The 26,393-nt window shown below is 46.1% G+C and overlaps 1 protein-coding gene across 1 annotated transcript in view; it reads left to right on the top strand.

The window, feature by feature from the left end:
- CNTLN (centlein) overlaps positions 1–26,393 on the top strand; it is a 1,560,264-nt gene that overhangs the window by 1,185,962 nt on the left and 347,909 nt on the right. Inside the window, exons 21-22 of the mRNA XM_086961469.1 lie at positions 10,623–10,720; positions 12,231–12,357. Coding sequence (XP_086817595.1) covers positions 10,623–10,720; positions 12,231–12,357 — 225 coding nt within the window. The remainder of the gene's footprint in view (positions 1–10,622; positions 10,721–12,230; positions 12,358–26,393) is intronic.

Below are 26,393 nucleotides of genomic sequence, written 5' to 3'. Positions count from 1 at the left end.
CCGGGCCGTGCTTGCTGCTGTCCTGCCTTCCTCCGTGTCCCTCCTCCCGCCATCCCCCCTCCCCTCGCTGTCCTGTGCACGTTTCCCGCCGTCTGTGTCCTCTCCCGCCCCCCTCGTCCTCTCCCGCCCCCTCCCGCCGTCCGTGTCCTCTTCCGCCGTTCGTGTCCTCTCCCGCCCCCCTCCCGCCGTCCGTGTCCTCTCCCGCCCCCCGTGCTGAATCAGAAAAGCCCATTGGTCACTGCCCGATTGTCCTATTGGCTAATCCGAATCTGCCCCATAGAATTCTACAGCGTGGTATGACCTTTGATGACACTGAAATCTTAGACAAACCCTAAGGGGTCAAGCATTGCCGGCCTTTGGTCTTGGGAAAGGCAGGCATGTTGATCGATGTGTTCAGAGACCAATAGAAGTGACCAGCGTAATGCCAGGCAACTGTTTGTATACAAGTAGGAATAGTGAGGAACTAACGACTGGAAGGCGGGTAAAAGCTCATATTCGTCCAATGCAAGCTCTATGGGCGGGGTTTGCTCGCAGGTGAGAGCGGAAGAAAATGGCGTCTGTTGGCGGCTCCCGGTGGCAGAACAACTTTACGGTTTTAATTTATATTTTAATACTTCTCGCGGAGGTCTTACTGGCAGACCAGACTGACGAATATCTGAAGCGGGAGCATTCCCTGAGCAAGCCGTACGGGGGTAAGAAATGGCGCTTGTGGACTAGAGTTAAAGACTAAGATGCAGGCGAACTCTGGGGGTAAAGTGGAGTCACGTGAGAAGGGCAGGCTTGCTGTCAGCTGCCGTACCTTTAAGTCCTGTGTACGCTCAAGTATAAGTTATCATTTAACATCGTCCCTGACGAGGCACGGTGGCTTTTTCGTACAGCCGGAGTCCGGTTTTGTAATTTAGATGTGTTTTGACTATGTGGGTAGATCCAGACTGACCATTCTGCCGCCCTGGTATTTAAACGTCAGACAGCAGGCTAGGTGGTTGCTTTCAGAGAAGGATGGGCTCCCGAGTATCATGGCCTTATTTTAGCAACAATCTCCTGCGGGGTAGGGCTAGAGTGATCGTTTTCTTTAGTGTTGATTTTGGTTCCTAGCCACACACTGGAAATGGGGTCCGTCTTTTTAACCTTATGGATTTGTACAGAACATGATCTATCTTTGCAAATTATGTACCTTCCCTCCGTCACAGATTACAACATTATCTAGGAACATTTTGCGACCACCCCCTGCAAATTGCCACAAGTCCTGCGAGCTCGGTAAGGTGCTGCGCCGCCTGCACACTCACCTCCTGCACACTGGGTACAAACTCCAGCCGCCCCTGCACACACTACACCCCTGCCACAAATCGTGGGAACTAGGCATGGGGCTGCTCCGTCTTTTTTCACGTGTCTGCCATCTGAACTGTTGGTACTCACTTCTGCCCTCACTGTGGACAGTTGCTAACAGTGTAGACCAACCATGTCCTTTGATTGCCATCACTTTCCATTCATGCTCTGCACTCTTCAGTTATTTACAGAGTCTGGCACAGAGTCTGGCACAGGGACTTATCTTTGAGGTTCTAGTTTTAAAGGTCCCCAACAAAGTTGCTCTGAAAAGCTCATGCCTTACATTAAACCTTTTCAAGCCCTTTGGTTGTAAACGGTACAGCAGCTACGCGTTGATTTCTGATGGTTACTCTGTTAAAGAAGCTATTCGTTGCTTTACATGTCGGGTTTTACACAGGGATATGTATTGAAAGTAACCATTGTTAATATTTTTCTTCATTAAATAATTTGACAGGTTGGATTTTTCTACTTCATAGTTTGCACCACTAAGAGAAATGTCATAAATAGTCTGTATTTAGAGTGTGTTTCTGTTCTCTTGTTGACAGTCATTAGAATGAGTAATGAGACTCCTTAGCTCAGCTGTCTTTTGAAGGCAAATGATCCTTCGTGGTTTACCCCGAACAGCATTAATCCTCTGTCATGTGGTTAGCCTCACTTCTACACTCGTTAGTCTAAGGTCTCTACTTCTGCTGATGGTCTTAAGAACGTAATACAGATGCTTTAAGGCACAACCATGAGAATGAATTGTGTCTTTTGTATGTAGGAAAAACCTTTACTATTGGATAAGTAATAAATACAATTTTTATCCTTTACACATTTCACTTTAATCACACAAGCTTATCTGCTTCGAGTAAAGTGTACAGGGTGTGTGTTCACTTGCTGTAAGGAAATGCGGTTCTTTCGGAAATATCACATTTAACTTCCTTTCCAGGCCAGTTTACAAATAGAGCTAAAGTAAACCTGTACTATCAAGGCCAAGCTCTGTGTGTGTGTGTGTGTGCGGCTGGCTGTGTGCGGCTGGCTGTGTGTGCGGCTGGCTGTGTGTGTGTGTGTGTGTGTGCGGCTGTGTGTGTGTGTGCGGCTGTGTGTGTGTGTGTGTGTGTGCGGCTGGCTGTGTGTGTGTGCGGCTGGCTGTGTGTGTGCGGCTGGCTGTGTGTGTGTGTGTGTGCGGCTGGCTGTGTGTGTGTGTGCGGCTGGCTGTGTGTGTGTGTGCGGCTGGCTGTGTGTGTGTGCGGCTGGCTGTGTGTGTGTGTGTGTGTGTGCGGCTGGCTGTGTGTGTGTGTGCGGCTGGCTGTGTGTGTGTGTGTGCGGCTGGCTGTGTGTGTGTGTGTGGCTGGCTGTGTGTGTGTGCGTGGCTGGCTGTGTGTGCGCGCGGCTGGCTCTGTGTGTGTGTGTGGCTGGCTCTGTGAGTGTGTGTGTGTGTGTGTGTGTGTGCGCGGCTGGCTGTGTGTGTGTGTGTGACTCTGTGTGTATGTGTGGGTGCAAATGCAATAGGTCTCACATTTGCGAGAGATTAAGCTATTGCCATTGTATATGACAATGCCATTTATTTATCTGTTTCCAAAACCAACACATAAATACAAATGTTGTCATTTACAATGCCAATAGCTCTAACTTTTCCTAAGGCGAAACCATTGCATTGTAAATGCTTGTTTTGGATAAATGCAACCATATTTCCAGCCTATTCTCCATTCTTTGTGAATTTCTCCAATAAAACATCGCCCTTTCTCCTGCCCCCCAGCAGTTCTGACATCTGAAATGCCCCCAAAACCTCAGTGACATGAGTACTGATAACAGTCATGTCTCCGCCGTGAGCTGCCTCAGCACTTTACACAACTAACGCCATGTTAACGGCCTCCTGAGATGCCCATGTCAACCCTGCTCTCTTGCCTAACCCTCGAGCATCCTCCAGGCCAATTCATCTGTAGACAGTGCATAACCCCTCAACAGTTTCCCCATGAAGGCGATTCGGTTAGTTTTCCAGCAATTGTCACCCGTGACAGACCCTCTCCGATAAGTCCATTCAGTAAGAACTGGACCACGTCATCAACGTGCATCCACCCCTCATCATGTTGCTGCACCCCAGGAGCCAAAAATTCCACCCAAGCCTAACCATATGCTCTTCGGGTCGACTCCACCAAGGACCCTACCACCAGATGCATCATCCTGTGTTGCCTATCAACCACAACTCCACTGGCATGGGCGTCTTGCATCGTTCCGATTCCTTGGGCAACCCACGGAAACTCCCCTACTGTGAACGAGGCAACACATCCGCAATGTCAATGTCTACCTCTGGTACATGCCTCACTCCGAAAGATATGTCAAGCTTCAAACACAAATCCTACAGCAGCTTCAGTATCTGTGCATCCCTGGCAGACTGTCTGTTCCCAAATGACTGCTGCTGCAAAATACAAAAGCCGGGAGTAAAATAACAATAACAATAATAATTACAATTTGTAATGTTAATCTCATGACTATGAGGCCTAAAGTGCGTTTAAGGCACATCCATACTCAATGTTACAATTGTCAGGAAGATAACCTTTGGTTCCTCAGCCTGTTCAGTACAAAATGTGAAACAGCAAATACAATAGGTTGTTTTACATCAGTTCCTAAGGACACAGATTTCTGTACCCCAACTTCTGAGCACGAAATTGCAGCAAAATCAATTTCCTTATAAGCCCAACATAAGACGGGCAAAAGATTAGTACGTGGACAATGATTTTGGATGCCTCGGGCAGAAGGGGTTGTTCTGTCAGTTACATTGGATGCATGTAGCCATTTCGCCATAGCTGACAGTAGAGGCAGTGTTCCAAACCAAAATTTCATGTAGTGTTTTGGCTTGGGGAGGTTCAATCTTATCAATGTATCATTCTGCAAAATAGCTCTCTTTGTGCTCTAGGAAGGCAGTAGTGAGGGAGCCCAATCTAGCAGCACCCAATGTTGAGTTATCAATGTACTGGCAGTATAGATATTTAAGCATTTTTTCAAAATCTTCAGTGCTTCCTTGGGAGTAAGCCATAGGTTCCCACACCCCATCTCACTCAACAGACGTTGAAGCTATTTAAACCAGGGAATTCTGAAAGCCCTGGGCAGCCTCAAAACCTCCTCTAGAGCCTGTTGATATGACTTCAGTGCTGTGGTGGCCCATATCCTGCCCCAATACAGTAGTGGTATCAGGCCCACCCTGTTAAAAAGAGGTCTAAGACCCACATTGAGTCACAAGGGAATTAGAGGGGTGCTAGCCGGAAGACTAGTGAGGTCACGCAGGAACCTGTTTCAGATTTTTCCAAGCTTCCAGTGTCCATGCTACCTCAAAGTTCACCTCCATAAAGATTGGCACCTATGTTTGCAGATGGTATATTTGAAGTGGGGGGGGAATAGGGCGAAAGGGGGAACAGTGATGGAACCTCAATTTACCCCCTATGCTTTGCTCCGTCTTGAGTCTGCACTTCTGCATTTGTGGTATCCAGTCAAAATGTTTGGTGATCATAATCTCAAACTATTCAAATATATGTGCTCTCTCCAGAGGCACACCATCAATAGACAGGAGGAGCGAGCAGATGTGCAGGGGTTAAAAACCATATATCAGTCTTGCCGAGATTGACTTCCAGGCTTCTCTGTTTGCAGAATATTCCAAATTGGTCTAATAGTGTCTGGATCCCCATTGGGTATTTGGAAATGAAAAATGTATTGTTTGCAAACAAGAGGGCTGGGACCTTTCGGGCGTCGTTGTCACAAAACCCAATCTGAGATACTAAATCATTAATGTATAACAGGAAAAGGGTGGGAGCAAGCACACATCCTTGCCTCACATCGCTCGTAACTGGTATAGGTCATCTTAGTGTGCCCGTGGGACCACATCTAACCTGGGCGAAGTTATTGGAATGTAACCTGATGATGATATTGAGAAGTTGTTTCGGTACACCCAAATCTGCCATGACACTCCAAAGGGAAGCCCTAGGTACCAGGTCAAAGGCTGACCGGAGATGCACACAAACCACAGAAAGTCGCCCTATCCCCAGATGACTTGGTTGCAGTAAATCAGCTGGAAGCGAAAGACCTGGTCTATGGTGCTAATGCCGTCCCTAAACCCAGCTTGTAATGGGGTCAGCAAATACGCATCTATCATCCAGTCCTGTAGCCTCTCAAGTATATTCCAACTAAAGACTTCTGTGAGCTGGCAATCAGGCTAATAGGTCTGTAGTTGGAGGGAAGATCCCTTTACCTCTTTTTGAATTCTGTGATAATCTCTGCCTCAGCCCATGAAGATGGCAGGGGAGAACTTCTCATTATAAAGTTAAAAAACAAAACGAGATTGGGACTCCAGATAACCAAGGTAGAATCAGAAATGTTGTGGGCATCTCCCCTTGAACTGTCACCCAGTGCCAGGCTTAGTTTATGCTTTCTTGAAGATCATAGAAGAACCTGGACTAGGTCTGTTCGAAACACCACTCTGATAAACTGGGGGTTCTACATTGACTCCTTATTTGATTTCTTTAGGTTTAGTAAACAACTATGTTCTTGATGTATATTGCACACTTTGATGATATCCTCATTTGCCTTCCAAAAAGAAACGGAAAGAATCACCAATTGTCTTAATAGGGGTAAACAAGGATACAACAGAAATCTATCATACCAGTTGTTCCTAAGAGTTTTTGAGCTGATGTGAAATGAAACATCAGGACTTGAAATTGAACGTATTGACCCTGAATGCAAAAGCGAAAGATGCTTCTGAGATTGGCAATGAATTGGAACATGGAGATTTGCATCTAACAGATACACAGATGCTAGAAAACTATCTTTATGTTTACAGAATATTTTTTTATGAAAATACATGTTCACAGCCTTTAGATGCAGTACTGTCCTGAAATCCCCTGAAGCCTTCTTTACCATAAAAAAGAGAACCAGATGGCATCCTAGTCCCACTTCTGCTGAAGAAACTGGAATGATAGCATCCTTCTTGAACTTCTCCCACAGCGCCTCCTGTGAAGAAAATGTAGTCTGAAGAAAAAAATATTTTAGGTGTTCCTGAATTTGAACTTGGTAAAATAATTGTGTGTTCTACAGAGCCCTACAGTCCAAAATGGAGAATTCCAAGCCTTAAAGAAAAATATCTTAATCCCAGACTGGACACTATGGAATACTCTGAGCATGTTTGTGTTTTTTTGGGGAAATGGGGCACTGAGGTAAGGTAGAAAGAATGTTGCAGATGTTGAATGGAATCTTCATTTGCCTCAGAAAACCCCCCTTCCCTCCGGACACAGACCCTTTCTCGAAACAATGTAGCGATTTCTTTGGAGCCAGCGCAGGACCACAATCCCTCCTACAAGTACAACTACATACATACATCCCTTCTAAAATAAAAAAAGGCAAACCCTCCACAAAAGGGTGCAGTGGAGCGATTAGAATGGCGGTTTGTGGGGTCTGTCTGACTAGCATTATGCTGAGGACCAGAAAGCTTAGATCCTCTAAACCGAGGATGCCTCTGTGAAGCATCTATTTCCAAGATAGCAGACACATGTGCTTTCGGCTTCATTTGCTTATCCTAAATCAGGAGTGCATAAGGAATCAAATGAGGTATATGAGGGAGACTGACTTGTTGATCCATAGTGGACAGAGAGCCGGAAATGTCTGCACCCTGCATGATCTGTGATGCTAGAACCCAGAAGTCTTTTAAGAGAGGCTGGATGGTATAGTTTGCAAAGGTACTTACATTTATTTAGGAATTTTAAGCCGAAAATGAATGCTTTACAGCTACCGCCACTTTTTGTCCATAGGATACATAGGCAAGGAAATCACTGATAGTATGGAACCATGGGAATAAAGCCCCACCATCAAGGAATCCACCATTAGAGTACAGGGGAACATACCTTCAAAGCCTTGTAAAAGGTAGCACTTATAAAGAAATCTCTGTACTGAATAACGATCAACCCCTTTCTATTCATAGAGTCAAATCCCAATGTACCACTCCATGCACAGAAAAAAATATGTTTACTTTCTTTGCTACTGGTTGAAAAAGTCATGCACATCATCCTGAGAAGATGTTCTGGAAAAGATACTTTACTTCTGGCGTGCTGAAATACTTAATTGAGTCAGCTGTCTCACCACCTCCTCGCTAGGGTAATTCGCAGAATCACCATGATGTGGTACGGTCCTCATAATGTTAACAGTAGAAGAACCTTTTTCAGCACACAATTCAGCAAACACAGCTTTCTCTATCATCTCTTGAATTGCTGTTAGAAAGATGTGCTAAGGCATACTTTCCTGCCCCACGTCTTCTGTAGCAGAAGGACAGATCAGTATGATGCTGCTTCCGAGCTCATTTTCTTGCGGGTTCCATAATCTCAAGTATCAAACCACATGCTTCTTAGCTTAGGGCAAGAATGCATAAACAGTGTCCTTTCTGCTTTTCCTGTTACTATGGGAGCAAAGTTGCACAGTTTCGTGAAGTCTCATGCAACAGCCACCATATTTAGAACAGGCAGCACTGGGACATTATATATATATCCACCAAATGATTCCCTTTGACTGTGCGCTCCCGAGTGATGCGCCAAGGTAATTGAGATCCGCAGTATTGTGACCACCAGGAACGTATTCACTCGCACTCCAGGAGATTCTTTGACAATGGTTGTTTAATCCATTAGTATTACAGCCATCACCAGTTCACAAACCAACACGTTTCGACCAGATTGGTCTTGATCACGGTTTGCGGCAATCCTCCTGTTATGTCTGTTTATGCACATAAACCAATGCAGCCCATAATGAGGCATTATGGGAGATGCAGTTCACTCAGTGTCAAGTGCATTTTTTGGAAAACCCAAAAAATGTTTACAACAAAATGTTATACATAGTATTGATTAATCACATTCTTTAAGAATGTTTCCACATTATTATACAACCTATTGTTCTATCTTATAGTCTGCAGTCCAGATTCTGACCATTTATTGTCACATACAATGTTCCAATGTTTTATTAAATCATGCCTCAGTGCCCTCATATTATTAATCTCCATATTCGCTTTCGGTCGCCTTTCCGGTTGCCATTTTCTGGCATTAATTATATATTGTATCTATTCACTTAAAAAAACAAAGGTTCAGGGACATTCTAGTTAGACTCAGATTTCACTCGTACAAAACCCTTGAAATTCAGCAGTTATAGTTACCTGAGCTAACTATAACTTATGCCCCTGCAATGCACTGCTTATGACCTCACATATTACATCTCTCATGACCTGGTCAGTGACATTACTGATGACACACTGATGACATCTCAAATGACATCACTGATGACATCTTTCACAGAACTACTCACACACCAATACAACCTCTTGTACACCCACTCACACACCCACGGAACCAATCCCATACCCATTCACTGACCCATACCAGTACTCTCACACCCACTCACTCCATCCAGTTGGTAATTTATGTATGTATTTGTGGCTGTATGTATCTACTATGGCAATATGTCATATGGCAATATGCATAAATTGCTATAGTAGATAACAATTACTCCCCCACTAATATGGGCTTGGGGAAGGAATCAAGCTAGTATTCCATCCAGCAGACTAAAGGTAATGTCTAATGGCTTGTCGACTAAAGGAAATTGTGCCCCTGACTGCCAAAGCAAGAGCAACCAAACAGGGTACCCTCAAGATTTATTGGAATAAATAAAAGAAATAAGTAGACAATAAATTACACGTGGCTATCCAAGCAAAGGATCAGCATATTTTTACATGCAGACAGGAAACAAAAACAGAAAGTGGTAATGTTGCTTTCCGCTTTTCTAGAGGCAGAGAAAGTATATGAACCATATTGGTGGTATAACTTTATTAAACCTTAGATGGGTAAACTGTGACTGTGGATAGAGAAGTTATACATGGAGAAAATAGCTTGACGAATATGACTTTATTATCAACGTATGTAATTTCTTTTTGGTAGCCTGTCTGATTTTAAGGAAAAATCCTAAATTCTTTTGTTGCTAAAACTGGATTTAAGTAATGTCTCTGACTGAGGCTTTTTTTAAAAAAATAATATAACGCTAACGCTGTGAATATTTCCTGTAAACTACTTATATTTTTCACGTGTTTGGCCGTCGGAAATAAGACCTTTTTAACGGGTGTATTCATTATATTTGAATCTAATAGTTTTGTATGTAATGTATTTGCAGTTGTGTAGTGAAAACCCGTTGACAATGTTGGAGTATTTTGGAAGAACTTGTGATGTATCCAGTCTCTCAAGAAAGGACTAAAACTGATTATTGAATTGCATGTTCCTTTTCCCAGCACATCTTTAACCCTGGCTTGTCTGGAACTCTTTAGAATCCAGGGACGCAGCACCAATGGTGCTGCATGTGCAGATGCACCGGGGCCCAGGAGTGTGAAGGGCCCATCAAATCATTACTATAGCAGTATTTTAGCCCTGGGCCAGCAGTCAGGTGGGGCGTTTTCCTTCTTTTCAACAGGGCCCATGGCACCGTTGCCCCAGCACGGCTAAAATCCAATTGTGGCCTTTGCTGTTATCCTCAGGGACTCTTCCCCGAGGCAGCAACAAACACTAGTTTGCAGTGCCTGCGTGACAAGCTCCACTCTTTCATGTCACAGTTCACCATGAAACTACACTCGTCTCTTACTGATGCTAAATGTGTAATCTTTGCTGCACCCTCTCTTTTACAATGCATGTTTGGGGGCGGATCCACTGTTGTATTTCAATACCGGAAGTAGTACTACAGAATTTTTTTTCCCGTACTCTTAAGTGCCTTTGCTAAACGACCTGAAACGTCCAATTTCCAGTTAGTTAAAGTGCAGAGTACACAGTCCTTTCTATTTGTGACAGTTGTTTAAACATATTCCCATTTTAGATGTTTTTTGGGCCAATTCACTAAGACAGGAAAGGCTATGGAGAAGGGTAGGGCAGGATCTACGTACCCAAAATGCCTTTTATGAAGTTGCCCTTTTCTCTTTCCACACCTATTTGCTTTGCATGACTTCCTTTGTCGACAAAGATACGAGAATTTGATGGATTCAGATTATACCCGTCACTGTCCGTGCTTCGCTATAGGTAACTAGCCTTGTAATTAGCAGCGACATTTTAGGGTGCCGTTGGAGAAACAATCAAGTGATTATTAGTGTGGTAAAGTGTGTCCCACACTTATGTGGTCCCCGAGCTGTGAAGATAGACCTGTTTTTAGTACTCACCTACGAATTTGATTCCTTGGAAAAATTATAAAAAATAAAACATTTTCTCAACAAATTTGGAAAGCCATATCGGGTGATTTGCTTTTATTTTTTTTTTTAGAATGCGACTAACGAGATGAACAAACAGTCGATGACCATCAAGTCCTTGAAAACCGACACGCAGGACCGGGAAGAGCGCATTCGGGAGCTGCAAGAAAAGTATGTAGGTTGATGTTGGCGCATTTCTTGAGTTTGGCGCCACCCAGTGGCAGACTTTTTATAGTTTGTGAACTAAACGTTTAAAGGCTGTCATTTAGAGTCTGTCTCGTCTTTACTGCTGGAAAGTTGGGGGTCTGAAATGTTTTTACGTTGGGTATTTTTGGGGTGGGGGTTGTATCTGACGCGATGCGTTTATACGACGCTAGGTGAATGTAAATCGTAGTGCGTTAACCGAAGCCTTGCATAAGCGCTTTAGCAATCACCCCTGCCCTTGAACTAATTCAAAAATTAATATCGCGGTTGTGTGAAATAGATTTTTTTATACACTAATTCTCTGCTCAGAGCGAGCCAGGCATGTCAAGGTTCAACTACTTAAAAAGGATTAAGGAAACAATGTTATCGTTGCAACAGAAGCAAAAGGGCTTTATTAATACACTTGATTAGGGATTTTCACTTTCATGTTTATAAATAATCATTATTTTATCAAGTAGATATGTGTGACGCGGCGCCTCTCTCCCACCGGATCCAGTCTGCACCTTTCCATTGGCCGAAGGTTGCGCTGCTGTTTCCATTTATTTGTTTTATCGCTGGATAACTATTGTCCCCAAATAATTAATTCGACAGATGATAACAAAATTGTAAAGGATTCCTGCCCTTTCGATGCTTTAGCCCATGACTGAAATGTTTGGGAGAAACAGGTTCATTTTGCCTAAGCAAAAAGACAAAAGATCATACTTTTTCTAAAGTGTTTTGCAGCATTCAGCAAGTAGCACAATAGACATAATAAAAAGGAGATTTTTTTTACAAGATTTGTTTAAACTAAGTAATCATAAATTTGCAGTTATTAATATTCGACTGCTATTGTCTGAAATCGTATTATGTTTCTTCTGTCCAGTTTACGATGAAAAGTATGTTTAAGGGAAGAATATAGGGAATGTGTGTGTATATACACACACACATATTTGATTCGCAGTCTCGCTTTATTAATAGTTCGTTTTATACGATATTTGTTTTTAATGGGTTAATTATCTTGCTAGCTAGTGCACATTTTCTAACGTGTTTTCCCAAAATGATACATTAGAAATTAATGAAAGCAAATGACAAAGCAGAAATGGCCAGAAGAAGCCTGCAGTGACTAATATGCTGTCTATCTTCCCAGCGAATTCAGAATTGTAGAAATTGCTTTTGTTTGTTTCTATGTCTGTTTCTTTTAGTAAGCAATATGAAATACTATTGAAAATTGAAAATCATTCACATTTGGCACCGTTTTCATTTAATTAGTGCATACTAATCTATACGTTTGAAATCAGTGTACAGTTGTGGGTACAGACCTGGGTGCTTATGTGTAACAAGTGCTACTGAAACTATTTTTATGTTATTGAAGCTTGAACCTTGCAAGAAACATGTTTAGCTGTCACGCTTTGTAATTTTGCAAAGTGGTAAATGGATTTTATTCCACACTGCTATAAATGCCGCTTGACATCTCTTTATCACACGCACGCTCTTCAAGGGTTACTCGAATGGAGAGGGATGTCAACATGAAAAGGCACTTGATAGAAGATTTGAAATCTCGGCTCAAAGCAAATGAAGAAAGTGCTAAGCCTTGTAAGGAAATGATAGAAAATCTTGAAAGAAAGGTACGTTGGATTTTTTTATACAGTTTTACCCGCGGTAACAAAACCCTCTGTGTGCCAGGCGGAGAACCATATTAATGCCTGAATAGTGTGTGGTGTTCACTGACTTTACAATATGATATGCTTCATAAGGAGAGAACACGAGAAAGCAGATGTCCCAAAATATAAAATGATGTTCCCTACCTTTATATATTTTTCCAGACATCACTTCCCCAAAAGCTATCCTTAACAATGTCTGTTTTCATGCAGCATTGCTCATGTGTTTCAACAATTCTGGTTATCAAGTTGTTTGCTACTTTCAAAGAAAGTCGACAAATGCAAGATGAAAGAGCAAGTTCAGTATACAAATAAATACAGATTTGAGACAAAAACAGGGTAACCAGCAAATGATATAAGGGGACCAATGGGAAAATGAATGCCTTCTTTGGCCTTCCTCACGTTATTACGAAGAAACATTCTTGAGGGAAGGTAATCGTGCCATCTGTAGAGTTGGACAGGCAAATAAGCCAGGAAATGTTGAAAATCATGTTGACATAGTGAACAAGAATAATGAGGGACATCTTTTTTTCTCCAATGTACCTAAAATACACTGTGGTGGCAAATTCTTGTTCTTAATATAATAAAGAAGTGGCCTAATGTATGCTGTTTTAGTGCATTCATAGTCCACTTTTAAAGCATGCTGGTTCCGCTATTCTTGCACAGTTAAGAGACGGGGATAGAAGATTTACTGGGAGGAGTATTGAGTGAGATACTACTGAGGTACTTGGAAGCATGGATGGACTGGTGAATAGTGCTTAATTTGAGCAGTTGCTTTCAGGTACTCAGCACCTGCACTTCTTTCACAGGCTACACTTTCTGAGCCTGCAGGTGGTGGTCTCAATATTAAGTGTTCAAATTCAAAATAAAAAGAATAACCTACATTTCATGGTGACTGGCTGGTAAATGTTCATAGGCAGGCCAGCATACGGCTGTCCAGGCAGGCATGATTGTGTATCACCATGTTAGCGATGATGTCATCTCGCCAATCACAAATCCAAGAAGTCATCGACAAACTATGTCTTGCATTCTATTCCCAGAGGTTGCTGCACCCTGCCACTACCTGAGCCTAAGCTTCCCATTGGATAATTGTAGCTGGGGGCTGGCTCAAGATGGAGTAGAGGTAAGGAAGCTGTGAGAGCACATTTGGAACTTGGGAGTGAGGGCTCTTGAGGAAGAATAAACAAAAGTAAATGTGGACTTTCCACTTGCTATGTAGCCAGAGTAGCATATCCTGCATCCCTGCATTGCTGCTATCCTCATCGTGCTCGATGCGGCTGTGCCCCAACACAACTTTTGTGCGCCATGGCGTCACCTGTAGAATCTGTGCACTGCACCCCAGCATGGTAATTGCTGAGTGTGCGTGAGTCCAGTAGGCACCACAGCCATACTTACCGGCATTGGCAGCATTACGGCTGGGGACAATGCCTGTGCTGTAGCAGGCAGGGTCACAGCAAGCTGAGCAGTGGATGCCAATGCCGTTGCCATCCCTGGACCTACTAATTTGAGGCAGCAATAGTAGTGATATCACCTGCTGTGCTCGAGCAGCTACCTGTTATGCAAATAACCCTTTTATACTGCACTGATTAATATATGCAAAAAAAAGTCTCATTTGGTGTACATTTTGTTTTTGCACTCAGTGTGCGTAAGAAAGTAAAACACGTCATCGTCCTCTTTTTTAGGAAAGAGAACAGGAAAACGCAGAGTTCAAAACAGCAGGGACATGTACAGGCTGACGACAGAGGTCACAGGCAGCAACAGTGTTATAGATGAGAGAGAGAGAGCAGGAGTAAAGTGGAGAAAGAAACACGAGAGGAGAGAGATGAGTCGGAGCGAAGTAGAATAAAAGGAGAGCAAATCAGATACAAAGAGAAAGCAGCCGTGATGTGAAGAAGAGAGCATTAAGAAGAGAGAAGATAGAATGAAAGGATGTAGAGGACAGGACAGAGGACAAAAAAGCAGACAAATGATAAAACGGAGACACAGCTAATCACTGCTAAAAGGGTGATCTTAAAGAGCCAAGATCGAGGGGAGGGAGAGCAGAGCATGGATAAAAGTGAATAGGAAAAAGGGCAGTGGTAGAATGAATAGAGGGCAAATCAGAAATGCAGGGAATAAGGTAACACACCAGGTGTGACAAAGATGATAGAAAACAATTAGAGAGGTGAGAGGATAGACTCTAAGAGCAAAGATGCAGGGGACAGACAACAGATCAAGGTTTGAAGATGGAGACTGAGGCAGTGAGAGTGTTGAAAGTGGGGCTCACCGGAGGAAGAAGTGAGCTGTGGCCTCCTTGGCACAATTTTCAGCACCTGCATTTCTTTTTTTTTTTTTTACAAATCAAGCACTGCTGGTGAACCCACAGTGCTGTAGATGACAAGGGAGGAGGCTCGGCACATTTCACTTCTGGAGTCTGTGATTTTTATTTGAGTAGAAATATCAGTAATGAGAAGGATATTAGCCAAGCTTTTGTCTGAAAATGTCAAAGTTTTTGTCAAAAGCCTACAGCCAGTTGCTCTCCATGTGCTGCCATTTTAAGTTACTCTTGATAAAGTGGGTTCCTTTGGGCTATGAGCCTCGGAGGGGACAGTTGTAATTGGGTCTACTAAAGTGGCAAAAATGAAGGGAGCATGCTGGTAGAAATTAAAGAGATCAATGTATTGGGAGTTGTGGGAGAGGTTTTTGTGTTACGTTATTGGGGACTTTCCATGATCGCGACCCAGCATACCTTCCTCAGTCCTCGGGCAAGCGCATGTATGTAGTAGCAACGTAGGTTGCGTGGGACAAACTGACAAGTTATGCCCCATATCTCTCTCAACTTTCTTATAGAGAAGGTTTGTTAGACATGGGACAGAAGCTACCAGAGACTCCGTTATTTTGATTTTTTGCTGTGAGTTATGGGTACCCTTTCATCCCTTGTGCACACAAGAAATCCGCACTGATATTTTTAGGCATTATTTTAAGTTGCTTTTATTGCACTCTAAATGCAACAGCAATGTGGTAGGTATCAAACAATTGAAGCAAAAAGGAAAATACAGTATAACAATTAAAAAACAGACAACATGGTACATTTTGAGAATTTCTGCATGCCTAATCTTAGTATGAAACGTTTTTTGTTTTAGGAAGAGCCAGTATTTAGATGTTATCTCACATGCATACATGAACTTCATTTACTTTCCAGTTCAAAACCTGTCTCCAAACGAACGAAAACCAAGTGGTTTTGGGTAATAACGGCCCTGCTAGACTCCATCCACCTGGTTGACAAAACCGTAGAAAAACAACCCTGATGCCAACATTTCATTAACCACTGTAAAAATAAATGTTACATACTGGCAGAGATTCCAAAAAAGAAAAACATAATTACACTTTTTGAATTAAAGAACAATTACATTTATTTCTGGAATATATCAGTACAATATTAATTTTGTTAGTTCACTTTCATTTTGCAAGTTCGTATCTTTACACACATAACATTACTTCCAAAATTCAATGTTGGTTGTTTAAATGTTATTGATGTAGCACAGACAAACAATTTCAAATTTCAATAGTCACATTCAATTCATATCAAGTGCAATAATTGGTTTCTTTGATGTTGCACAGCCGATGATTCTGGTGGGATCCCATCATTTAAACAAGCAACACTGAATTTTGAAAATAATTCCACATGCGTAAAGTTACAAATTTGCAAAATGAAAAACAAGAACTTACGAAATTCATATTTTACTTCTATCTTCTAGTGATAAACGTTAAAGTTCTTTAATTCAAAAAGTGTTATATTATTCTTTTTTTGGACTCGTTAACAATTTATAACATTTACTGTTACAGTGGTTTATAAAATTGTCTTCAAACGAGGCAGAATTTCGTTTCTATAGCAAAATTGTTATGCAACGATGACATTGGCATAGTCTCATAAAGAACTGCTATGCTGTCTGCTTGTCTAGTAGTCCGAAGCATCACTCACTCTTCTACGGGCAGTGAACTATCCACGTATATCATGATATTGTTTATGTTGAGAAAAATCCACTTTGTGATTCATTGTGTCAGGTGCGAGTAAGTCAGAGAATTCATTTACATATCTATGTTAAAGCCGCATGCCTGTCCTTTAAACATCAAAAATTCGAACTAATTTAGGAATATATAAACTAGAAGCATACTGTCAGGATATTTAAACCTAGTACATATGGTGATAACATGCACAAATCCATATGAGCTAATTAATGAATCCCATGAGCATTGGCTTATATCATGGTCTGAGCCCTCGCTGAACAGAGGTAATTTTAAATGCACTGCATAAAGGGCTCCTGATATGCATAGAAGGCAAACCACATGACAGTATGTTTATGCTACTAATCAGGTGGTCCAAGACACATGACTCAAAGAGCTTTTGGAGTCATATAACTAGGTTGTATACATGAGGAGACGCAACTTGTCAATGCAATACATGTTGTTGACATGACCTCTTGTATGTCGGTACTGCATTATGGTGCTTTTACATGAAACATAACTCACACAACAATCCCAATGTTCAGGTAACAGAAGAGTGCCCGGCCTACATGGAGGACCTAATAATGTCTTCAATGCCATACTGGTCTTTTGGTCTAGGCTAGCAATCCTCCTTCTTGCTTCCAATTGGAAATCAGGGTGGATTCCATCCTACAACTGATTTAGACAAAAAAGGGCGGTCAGGCGGAGGCAGAGTCAAACCCAAGAACTGCAGAACCAATTTCTTTGTTGGACTCGGAGGCTAACAATATAAAAAAATAAATGTAGCTACATCAATTAGAAGTGTGTGTGGAACAAGCCAATCCACTTTCAGTACTTAGAGCAGGTTTCAAGAAAGGTCGAGAGATCAAGGACAGCATTATCATCTTATGATTTCTAGCACTGAAAGCAGTGGTTACAGGAGTGGTAATGTCCCTGTGTCCTCTTTCAGCATGACTTTTGACTGTTTTAATAGGAGATTGCTATGGGCGAAACTTGCCAATTTAGGTATTTTCCACTCCACGCTGTGCAACAAGGCCTTACAACAATTACACTGAGGCTCATGAGTGAGGATCAAATTAGAAGACATCTTAGTGATAAGTATGAAAATAAACAGAAACCATGGTCTTAAGCAAATGTGTGTCCTTGCCTGCTTCTGTTGAATTTATATACTGCCGACGAGATAAATAGCCTAAGCACAGTCATAAATTGTACGCCAGATGTGGCCATTGACTGCACGACTCCTTCAACGCTTTATCTACATTAACGACAGTCTGGTAGGGAACCTCGATAACTCAAAAATACTCACTTATGGGCAAAACCAGGCAAATATACTTGACATCTGCGGATCAATAAAATCGAGCAGACCACCACATACCAGTATGTGAGTCTGTGGCAGCATTGGAGGGCGGATTTTCTCCCGGACACTTCTATCTATTGATCCTAAACTTAAAATTCTCCCCTGGTTCCTGAATGGATCTGTAGCAATGCTCCTGTGTGCCATTAGGTGGTGATGTGCAGCTCTGCGTTTGCTCAGTATGGCCCCAGAAGTGAAGGTGCAGAGCCACATATAAGGGCCACCACTGCAGCTGGTATCACTTCCTTTCTTTCAGCTCCTTGCAGCGAGAATCTGGCATTCCACTCCCAATTTAGTCGGCCTTCTGACAACTGCTGGAAAAAGAAAAAATGCAGTGTGCTAAAAAAATAATTCCCTTTCCTAAGACTACATGTTTCAAACTGCAACTGTAGAAAGCATAAGTCTGCCACAGACCTGCGCATGGTGGATCTCTGGTGCTTGGGCTCAGGACATGGCTTGAAGTTGAAGTCCCCCTGGTTGAAGTGCTTTGTTAAGTCAAAAATCTGAAAGAAACAGGTTAGTATTAGATTCCTTACCTTAGAATATCCCGAGGCGTCAGACTGGATCCGGAAACTTTTGCGTAGCAGTACCCTTGCGCGTTGGTAGGCGCCGTCTGCGGCTCCGTGTCTGTCGTTGGCGCCGTGATGACGTCGTCGGAGTACTTAGACGCCGCTCTCGCGCGCTGACGTCCACTCTTCTTTTTTCCACGCCAGCAAGCGCCGATCCGGAAAAAGTAGTACCCATAGTCAATTTTTGTCTAATTTTTTCGATTCTTTTTGATAATTTTTAGAAGTCTATCGACTCGAAACGGTGCGGGTAGGGATGCCCGGATTCAAACCCTGCTTCGATTGTTGCCGAATGATGTCGGTTACCGACCCCCATCGCCAGTGCCTTCACTGTCAGGGCCCTGACCAAGTCGACAAGTCCTGCTCTGACTGCCAGGCCCTGACGTCCGAAGCTAGATGGGAGCGTTCCCGCAAGCGACTCGAGCTCCGGCAGTCAGCCCCGCGCCGCTAGAGGTCCCGGTCCGGAAGGAGTCGAGGGACCGGTCGTGGGGCCGGAGTCACCATAGTTCCGGGAGTCGTCATCAGTCTTCGGGCTCGAAGTCCTCAGGTAAGAGGCACAAGAAGTCGAAGAGGCAACATCGCTCTTCTAACTCCCCCTGACGCTCGTGCGACGCGGCCGGGGGTTCGGGTGACCGCGGCTCCGCCGGAGCCGCAGGCATCGCGGCCTGCTCCATACCCGCCGGTCCCTGAGCAGAACGCGACGCCGGAGGAGATCAAGGCCTTCCTCATGGCCATGAGGTCGCTCACTCCTCCGTCGGGTTCCGCGTCGCCTTCGGGCCAAGCGGCCCCGACTGGGTCACCACGCGGGCCGGGTGCTTCGGCGCCGTCGGGTGCTTCGGCCCCGGCGCCGTCGGCGACTTAGGTCCCGATGCTGCAGGGTCCCGTTGGATCCGGATCCGGGTCGTCGCCAGTCGACCTTTCAACCACGCCGACGCCATCCCCCAGAGTGTTGCCGCCGCCGTCCCAGGACAACGTCGACCCCGGTCCTACCCTCGATTCGGGTCCGGCGGCGCCGTATTCGACGCTGCTAGGAGATTGTTACTTATACGACCCGGCCCCATCCTTTGACCCTGGATATCAGGAGATGGGTGGCGAGGAGGATTGGGAGGGCTCCGAGGACCCTCTGGCACATGAGTGCCAGTTTTCTCAGGACTCTGCAGGTGAGCTAGGGGAGGCCAGTGGTCTGGACACCTCCCCAGACACTGGTTTTGTCTTCCCTCCTACCGTGGCTACAGAGGAGGGGGCTGCCTATAGTGTGGTGCTGACGCCGGCTGCCAAGGCGCTGGGCCTTGAGCTCCCCGTCGCGGCCATGAGGACTAACCTCCTCACTGAGGTCCTTAAACCGCAGGCAAGCTCGGCTGAGCCTCTGCTGCCGTTTAATGAGGCCTTGTCAGAAGATCTTCTGGGCACTTGGTCCAAGCCCGCTACAGGTTCGCCTGTAGATAGGAACGTGGCCAGGCGCCACTGCCTGGCTCTGGGTGACTCTTGCTTCCTGTCCACCCACCCCACCCCCGAGAGCCTGGTCATCCAGGCCTCTAACTCCCAGACCGCATTCCCGACGGCTCCCCCCGATCGGGAATCCAAGAGGTACGAATAGTATGGTAAAAAGATGTTCTCCTCAATTAGTTTGGGGTTGCGGTCAGTCAACACCGCGTGCCTCTTGGGCCGTTACACCCACTCTCTGTGGGACACGGTCGCGGACGTGCTGCTACAGAGTCCGGAGGGGGTCCAGACTAAACTCACCCAAGCCCTTGTGGAGGGTCGAGATGCGGCACGGTATTCCATCTGGTGTGGGCTGGATACCACGGACTCGCTGGGCAGAGCGATGGCAACGACAGTGGCGATTCATTGCCACGCCTGGCTGAGGTCTGTAAACTTTTCGGCTGATGTCCAAAACACCCTTATGGACATGCCTTTTGATGGCCGTCGCCGCTTTGCCCACAAGGCATACAGTGCGCTTGAGCGCTTTAAGGACTCCAGGGCTATGGCCAAGTCCTTGAGCCTCTCGGCCCGCGCCAGCAGACTGTTGCCTTTCGCTCCTTTCGTGGCCAAGGAAGGGGCGCCCCCACACGTCCTGCCAGCCACGGCCCGCAGACTAATATCCAGCGCGGTGGCAGATGTAACTGCCGTGGCGGCGGTCGGGGACAACGGCGAGGTGAGTCCACACCTACCCCTGCAGCATCCGCCTCCAAACCCTCCTATTCGGAGCTTTCAGGCCCATGTGACGCCAGTGGGGGGCAGGGTTCACCATCACCTCCTCCACTGGCACACTGTCACATCGGACAGGTGGGTGCTGCAAATCGTTCGAAGGGGCTACTCCCTCCCCTTCGAGGCGACCCCTCCAGCCATGCCACTGCAGTACCACCGCGTGTCGGGGGATCATTTGCAACTTCTGCAAGAGGAATTTTCGGCCCTCTTGGCCAAGGGGGCCATCGAGCGCGTTCCTGGGCCAGAAGTAGGGTGTGGTTGTTACTCCCACTACTTTCTGGTTCCCAAGAAGGGCAAAGGGGGCCTATGCCCTATCTTGGACCTGCGGAACGTCAACGGCTTCCTCCGGAAGGAGAAGTTTAAGATGCTGACACTGGCTCAGGTCTTAGCTGCCCTGGACCCGGGAGACTGAATGGTAGCGTTGGACTTGCAGGACGCTTATTTTCATATCCCCGTCCCGCCGGCGTTACCTGCGGTTCACGGTAGGCCACAGGCACTTTCAGTTTACCGTGCTCCCCTTCGGCCTTAACAGCGCCCCACAGGTGTTCACGAAAGTGATGGCAGTGGTCGCAGCTCATCTGCGCATGTTAGGGGTTTCAGTCTTCCCCTACCTCGATGACTGGTTGTTGAAGGCGGGCTCGCCCCAGGCAGTCGTCAGCCACCTCCAGACTACAGCCGACCTCCTGCACCTGCTCGGGTTCTCCATCAATGTGCCGAAGTCACACCTGTGTCCCTCTCAGAAGCTCCTCTTCATCTGAGCGGCTCTAGACTCGGCGCAGTTTCGGATTTATCCTCCCGAACAGCGGGTTTGGGATATTCAGGCTCTGATTCCGATCTTTCAGCCATTATCCCGAGTCTCGGTCAGGTTGACGCTGCGGCTTCTGGGGCTGGTGGCCTCCTGCATCCTTCTGGTGCATCACACCAGGTGGCGGATGCAGGTTCTGCAGTGGGACCTGAAGTTTCAGTGGGCCCAGCATCAGGGCAACTTGTCCTACCATGTCTTGATCTCAGAGGGCACTGCAAGACAGTTGCAGTGGTGGCTCACGGACCGCGATTGGGTCAGCGGCAGATCTCTCTCCCTACCCCAACCGGAGCATGTAGTTGTGACGGACGCGTCCCTCCAGGGCTGGGGGGGGGCCACATGGGAGAGGCGGAGATCAGAGGCCTCTGGTCTCTGGCGGAGTCCCGGCTTCACATCAACCTTCTGGAGCTGCGGGCGATCCGTCTTGCACTGAAGGCATTCCTCCCCTCTGTCCGGGGGAGTGTAGTGCAGGTGTTCGCGGACAACACCACCGCCATGAGGTACTGCAACAAACAGGGCGGGGTGGGGTCGTGGACCCTATGCCAGGAGGCTCTGCGCCTCCGGCAGTGGCAGGAACATCAGGGCGTGACCCTGGTGGTTCAACACCTGACAGGTTCCCTGAACGCCAGGGCGGACAAACTCAGCTGTCGGTGCATGATGGATCACGAATGGCGTCTGAACTCGGACGTGGCGCAAGGCCTATTTCAGCAGTGGGTAGAGCCTTGGTTACATCTATTCGCCACAGAAGAGAACGCGCAATGTCATCAGTTCTGCACGTTGGAATTTCCAAGGCGGCACTTGCTCAGAGACGCTGTTCGTCACGAGTGGAGCTGCGGTCTTTTGTACGCCTTTACGCCTATACCACTTTTGCCCAGAGTGCTGAAGAAGATCAGATGCGACCGGGCCCAAGTCATCCTTGTGGCTCCGGAATGGGCACGAAGATACTGGTATCCCGAGCTACTCAGCATGTCTGTCGATCCCCCGATTCGTCTGCCTCTTCTGGAGGACCTTCTGTCGCAGCAGCAGGGGACGGTCCTCCACCCGAACCTGTCCAGTCTCCACTTCCATGCTTGGAGATTGAGCGGCGACAGTTGATGCCATTTGACTTGCCTCCTGAAGTTTGTAATGTGATTCTGGCAGCCAGGCGTCCCTCCACAAAGTTGGTATACACCTGCAGGTGGAACAGATTTGTGGCATCGTGCACAGCAAAGGCTGTGGATCCACTCTCTGCCCCTCTTTCTGAGGTTCTCTTCTTCCTTCTTTCTTTTGCCCAGCAGGGCTCTGCTCTGGGAACTGTCAAGGGCTACCTTTCTGCCCTTGGCGCCTTCTTAAGGCTACCTGATCAGCCTTCTTTGTTCAAATCCCCGATTGTAAATAGGTTCTTGAAGGGCATCACTCATATGTCCCCCCCCCTGTTCCTTTCGTGATGCCCCTGTGGGACTTGAACCTGGTTCTGACTTACCTGATGTGCGCTCCTTTTGAGCCGCTTCATAACTGTCCTCTCCGTCTTCTTACGCTTAAGACTGCTTTCCTGGTTGCCATCACCTCTGCCAGGAGACTGAGTGAGCTCCAGGCTCTTTCCTCCAAGCCTCCTCTCCTTTCTGTCCATCCGGACAAGGTTGTGTTGTGGACAAGACCCTCTTAACTGCCCAATGTAGTCACAGCCTTCCATATCGGGCAGTCCATCACCTTGACCACCTTCTTTCCGCCTCCGCATCCCTCTAAAGAGAAAGAGCGGCTCCATCGTCAGGACCCAAAACGTGCACTCTCATACTATCTGGATCGCAGACGCCAGTTCCGGGTGGATGACCTACTCTTTGTTGGTTACATGGGCGCTAAGAAGGGACGGGGGGTGCACAAACGAACCATCTCTCGTTGGGTCTTTTTGTGCATCAAGGTTTGCTATTCTTTGGCTCAGAAGGAGCCTCCTGTTGGACTGAGGGCTCATTCCACTCGGGCCACAGCGCTACTACTGACTTGGGTCGAGGAGTCCCCTTGCAGGACATCTGTCAGGCAGCTACGTGGGTCTCGTTGCACACGTTTGCATGATACTTCTGCCTGGACAGCCAAGTCCGGAGAGATGGCTTCTTTGGCCGTTCCGTCCTCCAGGACTTTCTGGTGTGATTCTTGGTTCGCAGACCCACCACCGGGGTTGGTATTGCTGGGGTATCTATTCTAAGGTAAGGAATCTAATACTAACCTGTTTCTTTCAGATGCACAAGTTACTTACCTTCGGTAACAATATATCTGTAAGAAACAGTAGTTAGTATTACATTCCTTACCGCCCCACCCATCCTTCCCGTTCTGCGAACCGATATCTAGGGTTACGGTCACCCCCTTTCGGGGCCCTAGTTTCATTGCACGAGTGTTGGTTTTTATCATGGTTCTGCGTTTCTGGCGCCGAAAAGCTGTGTATAAGAACTGACATCAGCGCGCGGGGGCGGCCTCTAAGTACTCCGACGACGTCTTCACGACGCCGACGACGGACGCGGAGCCGCAGACGACACCTACTGACGCGCAAGGGTACTGCTACCCAAAAGTTTCGCAAACGTTTCCGGATCCAGTCTGACGCCTGGGGATATTCTAAGATAATAAATCTAATACTAACTACTATTTCTTACAGATATATTGTTACCGAAGGTAAGTAACTTGTGCTGCAAGTACAAATGCAAGCACAAGAAAGTGAAGCGGGACTCAAGCTCCTCTGTCCATCTCTATCCAAAGTCTGTCTTCTTTCAGCTCACCAGTTGCAGAACCAGTCCCAAATTCAACCCATATTTCCTGGGCCAATGTCAACGCCGCAACAAATTGGTACCATTAAGAGCCTGTGCTGCATACATTTGGTGTTCTTCTGGCTCCCTCTGTTGTGTCTTTGGGCCCAAAGGATCCATGGTAGCCTCCACTCTGGTTACTGCTGGCGGATCCATCCTCTATGCAATCTGAGCCCTTTGGTCTAGGTATGAACCTGTACCGACTACAGTACAAACGTCCACCCTTGCTTAATGATCTACGCCATTCTCTTCCCTAGTGACTCCAGTACCGATGCTGGAAGAAGATCCAGTGCTTTTTCCGATGTCTGACACTGAACCCACCTCAGCCCAATCCCAATTGAAGCCATGCTATGAAATTACAAAAGAGAAACTTGTCGCCATGCAGCCAGACTCTGATCCAGTGCAGCTCCCAGGGTGCATTTGCCATCAGAGGTTCCACTGACTTTTTGGGTCTGATTCTGACCAAAGCTTACCACCACCTAGAGATGACGATGACAGTGTTGATGATGTGCCTCTCATTATGTCGATTATAAATTTGACATGGACTTAAGAAAGGGCAGAGGACCTAATACTTCCCCTTATACAAGGTTGAATTTTCCACTTTGAACCCCAGCTGAGGTTTTGGACCAATAGCTGCTCCCTATTAAGACTAACACCAGTGTCCATAGGGAAATCTTTTAGCCACCTCTTTACCTCTTGCTCCATTTCAACGAGGCCCTCACTGATACCTTAATGGGCACTTTGTGAAATGCCTGTTCTTGCCCAGTGGTGAATAGACAAGCGGCCAGAAGTCACAGATTGGTGCCTGATGATTCAGATTTTTTCGCTAAACATCCTACTGCAAAAAATCTAATTGTTCAGGCTTCAACCGGCAGGGTGGACCGCAATTCAATTCCCACAACTCCATTGGATAGGGAATCTATGATCTGCGGCTAGCCTAGCATTAAGATCAGTCAATGCAGTCTGCTTATTGGGTCTGATATACGACTATCCTTTAGGACATGACCAGCAAGATCTTGCTGGCAGATCTGGGAAACCTTAAGGCTTGTTGGCACTTGTGTGGCGCTCCGCCGTCATTCATGTGTGCGCTTCACAGGATTTTCTGGAGATGTACAGTCCTTTCTCATGGATGTGCCTTTCAGTGGGTTCACCTGTTTAGCCAAATATCCGATTCTGCCCTGAAACATTTGAAATAAAGTAGGGCCATGGCACACTCCATGGATTTTTTGGCCCCTTCCAACCAGTTTCCTCAACAGTTTTGGAAATTCGGAGGTGGGAGCTGGTGTATGGGCAAAATCAGTCGCACCAGCCACTGCTGCAATCGCTCTAGTTCTTTTGAGGCTGGGATATTGGATCCGACAGGCATTGTGCAGCCAGACCAGGGCATCAGTTCTCCCAGTCCCCTTACCCTATGGCAACAGCCACCAATCTGCGTTAGCTTGTGATTAGTGGTGCACAACCACCGTAAGGGAGGCAGGAGCCAGCGCTTTCTCTAAGGGTGGCGATCCATCAAGCCCGATGGGTGAGTCCTTCAAATCGGCCAGCATGGCTATGCCCTGCTCTTTATTTCTGCTCAGCCAAATATTTCTTCCATATCAGAGTGAATTGCAGTGGAACATATGTCTCTTCCGTTGCAAATGTTACTTTCCAAAGGAGCTATCAACTGTCGTCTGAAGTCTTAAATAGAAGAGGGTTGTTACTTTCACTGTTTCCTGACCGAAGAAGGCTTTGGCCCATTTTAGACTTTTGAACTCTGAATGGCTTCCTGCGGAAGGGCAAATTAAAAATGTTCACACTGACCTAGATCCTGGCTGACCTGGACCAAAGCGGCTCCTTGGCCCTCCAAGATGCATGTTTCCATATAACCTCCCAGTAGTCCTACAGTCATTATCTGCAGTTTAAGGTAGGCCATGAACATTTTCAGGTTACCCTGCTCTGCTTCAGCCTTACTAGCTCCCCTTGGGAATTCAGAAAAATAATGGCAGTGATCGGTGGACATCTTTAGAGGTTGGGACTTCCAGTTTTCCTTTACCTCTGAGATGGGCTATTAAAAGCAGCCTTATCACAGTCAGTTGTATACCACCTCCAGATGAGAGTGAAATCTTTGACAAAGTTGGGGGTCAAAATCAATCACCCAAAGTCACACAACTCCTTCACAGAGGGATCTTTTTATTGGGGCTGTCCTGAATACAGTACAGTTCAGGGGCCTCACTCCGTTACAAAGAGTCTAGGAAATTCGGGCTTTGATCCCAGTATCCCAATCACAGACAGGATCTTGATGAGAGCAGTTCTGGGTCTTCTTGGTCTTTTAGCCTTCT

The sequence above is a fragment of the Lissotriton vulgaris genome, chromosome 3_1, assembly GCF_964263255.1.
Source record: "Lissotriton vulgaris chromosome 3_1, aLisVul1.2, whole genome shotgun sequence".
NCBI lineage: Eukaryota > Metazoa > Chordata > Amphibia > Caudata > Salamandridae > Lissotriton > Lissotriton vulgaris.
The sequence above is the reverse complement of the archived record's forward strand: the minus strand, read 5'-3'. Positions and strand labels throughout refer to the sequence as shown.